The sequence below is a fragment of the Sinocyclocheilus grahami genome, unplaced genomic scaffold (genome assembly GCF_001515645.1).
Source record: "Sinocyclocheilus grahami isolate Dianchi unplaced genomic scaffold, SAMN03320097.WGS_v1.1 scaffold4279.1, whole genome shotgun sequence".
NCBI classification, from domain to species: Eukaryota; Metazoa; Chordata; class Actinopteri; order Cypriniformes; family Cyprinidae; genus Sinocyclocheilus; species Sinocyclocheilus grahami.
This window is the reverse complement of record NW_015509247.1, coordinates 7,725-9,294: the sequence shown is the minus strand read 5'-3', so window position 1 is coordinate 9,294 and position 1,570 is coordinate 7,725. Positions and strand designations below refer to the sequence as shown.

Genomic DNA, 1,570 nt, shown 5'->3' with positions numbered 1-1,570 from the left:
TGTGTGTGTGTGTGTGTGTGTGTGTGTAAAAAATCTAAAATACAAATACAAAATAAAAATAATATGAATAAAATGCAAAAGCAAATATAATGACATGTATGCAACATATGCAAATAAATATATATAGGTCCCTGTTCTTCAAAGAAGAACGATCTGTCAAAAACAGATCCTAATGCAAAGAGACTCTTACCCATGTTGACAAGGCATGTCCAAGGTAAATGAGGAATTTCGCAGACTTGAAGAATTCGCTAAATCTTTCTGAAGAGACAGAAATGCAAGTGCAAGGTTATTTATTATTTTCTTCTTATACCTCCCAGCATTCTACTGCAGACGAATTCGTAAACCACTTACCACAGCAAGGGTGTTTAGATGCAGTTCTGTCCATTGTGCGTTGAATATCGATTGTATTTGTCAGGATTTTAGTACCTTTGTATTGTTCGGGTTCAACGGCAAAAGTAAATCCTCACTGCAAATATTTCCTGCGCAAAAACACGAATATTTCCCTTCTCTCCTCTCCAAACTTAGCTATCACTGTAGCTGAAGTTGGAGAGAAATAACCCCTTCTAGAACGACTAAAAGTGTAAAAACATATAATTCCCGAAAGGGCTGGCGGACGCAGCCGAGCACCGTGTTCACCACACAGCCCGTCAGCCAGCCTGCTGATAATATAGCGATGATAGACTCCGCCCCTTTTGCGCTCAACAAAGACAGAACCAGAAAGAATGTTTCTCGAGCTTGTTGAACAAGGTCAAAGTCATGATTCTGATCCACTTAATGGATTTGCAAAATACAGCTAAAATAAAAATATAAAGAGCTAATGTATAAAGTCTATACATCTTGTTATAGGGGAGCCGGGGCTAGTTGTCACAAACGCTTGTTTCTTCAGAAGTGCCTTCTACATGATTTCAAACACCTAGTTTAATCCCCTGTTAAATTATGTTTTTGTGAATTCCGTCCATCAAAGTAAAATTTCATACTGCCACATTTGACATATGCTATAGCTGTTGGTTAAGTGAACAAACTGTAAGCACAATAGCATAGACTACATTAAGATAAGGGTCAACAATATAATAACGTTATTGGGGCATGTTGTCACAAAATGTAAGCATGTTCAGTCTTTTCATGGGTAATGGAAGAAATGTTTGATTCATATTTAAGTAATTATTAATAGTAGCATTATTACTTTTTGTTTGATGTGTGACAACTCGCCAGACTCTCCTACATATATAATTTTACTACATAATACACTTTTTTGTGTCTTTTAAATTATACAGGCCTATATATCTTATTAGCTATCATTCAGTTGGTATACCATTAAAAACCCATATCAGTATCAACACTAGCATCAGACAATCTCTTTATGTGTCAGCATGACCCACTTTGATAGGTGCTCTGTTGGACTCAAGGACCTAAAAGGTGCACAGTACATCTCTGTCATTTGGAAATTTTACAACATAGGCCTTGATGAAAAGTAGAGTTGACATAAAATCAGTGTAAACATTTTATTAAATACCAAGCATCTAGTTCAGGGGCCTCCAAACTCGGTCCTGGAGGGCCGGTGTCCTGCAGA

General features: G+C 37.0%; 1 protein-coding gene across 1 annotated transcript in view; it reads left to right on the top strand.

Annotated features, from left to right (window-relative positions):
* The first annotated feature begins 1,107 nt into the window (after nucleotides 1-1,107).
* The window catches only part of LOC107576750 (asparagine synthetase domain-containing protein 1-like), a 7,455-nt gene continuing 6,992 nt past the window's right edge, over nucleotides 1,108-1,570 (top strand). The window contains exon 1 of the mRNA XM_016262883.1: nucleotides 1,108-1,126. Coding sequence (XP_016118369.1) covers nucleotides 1,108-1,126 — 19 coding nt within the window. The remainder of the gene's footprint in view (nucleotides 1,127-1,570) is intronic.